This window comes from Notothenia coriiceps, unplaced genomic scaffold, assembly GCF_000735185.1.
Source record: "Notothenia coriiceps isolate Sejong01 unplaced genomic scaffold, NC01 NC01_scaffold00010334, whole genome shotgun sequence".
NCBI classification, from domain to species: domain Eukaryota; kingdom Metazoa; phylum Chordata; class Actinopteri; order Perciformes; family Nototheniidae; genus Notothenia; species Notothenia coriiceps.
Genome location: NW_011343035.1, coordinates 1264 through 3936, shown reverse-complemented (window position 1 = coordinate 3936; position 2673 = coordinate 1264). Strand labels below are relative to the sequence as shown.

General features: G+C 39.8%; 1 protein-coding gene across 1 annotated transcript; it reads right to left on the bottom strand.

Annotated features, from left to right (window-relative positions):
- Window positions 1-552: 552 nt before the first annotated feature.
- Window positions 553-974, bottom strand: LOC104945948 (low-density lipoprotein receptor-related protein 3-like; the record flags this gene model as incomplete). Its single annotated transcript, XM_010771683.1, has 2 exons — window positions 553-758; window positions 839-974. Coding segments are annotated over 2 exons (342 nt in total), but the record flags the coding sequence as incomplete, so codon positions are not given.
- Between the last annotated feature and the right edge of the window lie 1699 nt (window positions 975-2673).

Genomic DNA, 2673 nt, shown 5'->3' with positions numbered 1-2673 from the left:
GACCTTTTAAGCCAATTTCTGATATCCATTTTGTAATTCAAACAGAAATGTCTACAGAATGCACAATAAACAAATCCAGAATAGGCGGCAGAGTGTGACGCTGTGATTGGTCTAAATGTGGACGAATCACAAATCACAACAGACACATGCATTTATTTGTTTTAAGTTACTATCTGACATCACATACATCGTAGCATAAAAGTTCACCGTTTATTTATAATTAAAAAAATATATATATATATATTTTTATAAATAATAAAAAACGTGTTTATTAGGGGAGGGCAGGAATGTCAAATGGGAGGGCCTGGCCGTTTTATTAAGTTAAAATACTATAATATAATGAGATGAGACATGAGACATGCAGACACATTCAGATTTGGAAATATGGCTTTACAAGCCATCACACTCAAACTCTGGCAATTTTCCTTACTCTTAACCGATAATTTCCTTAATTATGTTAGTAATAGTTTATGCCTTACACATTCTATAACTAGACGTTTTGACTCAGTCAGGTTAAGCATAGGATAAAAGATCCATGTCTGTCCAGCCTACCTCTGATGTAGGAGAGGCGAAACCCCTGGGACTGCCCTGAGCTGTTGGCATGAGAGTGGAAATAGAGCCAGACGCGCCCCCTGGTGGAGATGAAGGGTGGAGGCAGCATAGAGCCACACAGCCTGGAGTCCCCGGTCTTTGTAGGAGTCAGCAGGAGCCAGTCTCCGAAACATCTTCCCGCCTCGGCCACGTCAAAGTTCCGGAAACTTGAGCAGAAGATGGATGATTTTAGTGGGGTACTCTATGACGGATGTCATGTGTACACTGTTTGAGTGAGGGATTGTACCTGATGGTGATGACCTCGCCCTGACCTCCCTGGATATGCCAGCTGCAGTTAACTCCAGCAGGGTAGTTTAAAGGCCAGGACGGGCTGTAGATCACACCCCTCCGCTCTGAGTGGACCTCCACTCGCTCACTGCAGCCTGCTGGGTGAAACACACACACATTAGGGAGGTTGGTCTCTGCAGTGATTTGTGTTAACCCATTTTCTTTATTTTTCCTTACAGTCATTATGCTGAAATTCTCAGGGGTGGTTTGACAATGGGCCCCTGTGCACAGTTTTACAAAAGACCCCACCCCCTCTCCTACTGTAGGAAAACAGATATTAATGTTATTTAGACCCTTGTTGTCTTTTTGTTTCTTTTTTTGTCGTTTCACATCTTTCTATCATTTTGGTCTGTGTTTTTTTATTGCCAATTTATAGTCATTTTGCATATAACTGGTTGCTTCATGTCACTTTGTAGCTGTTTTGTGTCACTTTATAGTTGTTTGGGTCTTTGGTCTTTGTAGTTATTTTGTGTGACTTCCTGTTTGGACCATGACCCAGACTTTGGGCCCCTGTGCATGGTAGGCGAGTTCAGAAATCCATATATTAAGTAGATGCATAAATGTTTATTTTAACAACAGTAGATGTCGTGTTCATTGGGGACTGTTATCAGATGCATACTAATACACATTTAGCTGTTACAGTAGTAATTATTTCTGGCAGCACAATGGTGTATGCGGAAATCCATTGTTGTCTAAAATAGCTTTTGGACAACAATAGAGCTCTATGGCATAGAAAAAGACAAGTAGGCTATAACAGGGCTTTAGCATAGCTACATGTATATTTCTTTTTACTAGGATCAATTATTTGTTTACTTTAAATGGATTTGTTAATAATATAAAAACTATCACCAGACTGTTCTGTAATTCCAATGACCTTTCTCTTTTTCACGTATAGTACATATGTAACCATGAGGCATCCTAATCATCTCAAATTCTTAAGAGGGAAACTACTTTCAGGAGAGAGAAATATGGTCTGTTCCTTTATTCATGATGAACTGAGAATTATGCATGCTCAGCAGGATCCATACTGCTACTGCTAGAATACTCTCACACACTCACGTTCCTTCATTCAAATTCCTTAAAATTCGTCATGAACTTAGCATACTAGTACCAGAAACGTCAACGCTTAAAAGGACAATACAAAATCGCTGCTGCATTATTAAAAGTGCATTATGTTTTAACAACCTTAAATCAATGCCTTGACAAGACAAACGACCCTAGTGCCTTTCAGGGGAGCTCTGTGCTGATCACATGGGGGCGAACACCACGGCAACAGCATCGCCTGCTGCCATCGCACCATTTCTTCAGGGAACAGAGAGCGGTGGCCAAGAGGGGCACCAGGAATAATACACAGACCTGTTTGAAGTGCAAGCCATGGCTCCTGTTGTTTGGTAATAATTAAAAGGCATCAGGTGTGTATGGAAGTCCTGTGTTTAACACTTAAAAACAGGCAAAAGGGTTCTCCAGGATAATCTGTCATTATTTATTCCTCATTTGTTTATTTTCTCGTCTATGACAAGGTATAGGGGGAGTTTTACAAGGTTTGAACGGTTGTTGTTGTTGTTGTTGCATACTTATTCTGGCCATAAAAAGCTGAATTAAAATATTACCACATGTTGCTGATACGACTAAAAGAACCTGGCAAATAGCTAGTAAATGTTCAAATTTTACCAACCACTCAATAGACTTTTGTTATTATTTGGTTGGCGAGTCAAGCACTAGCCTTATATTATCACAATTTGGTTGGTAAATAGTAGTCATTTTGTGAATTCAAATTTCCACCTTTACTCTAAA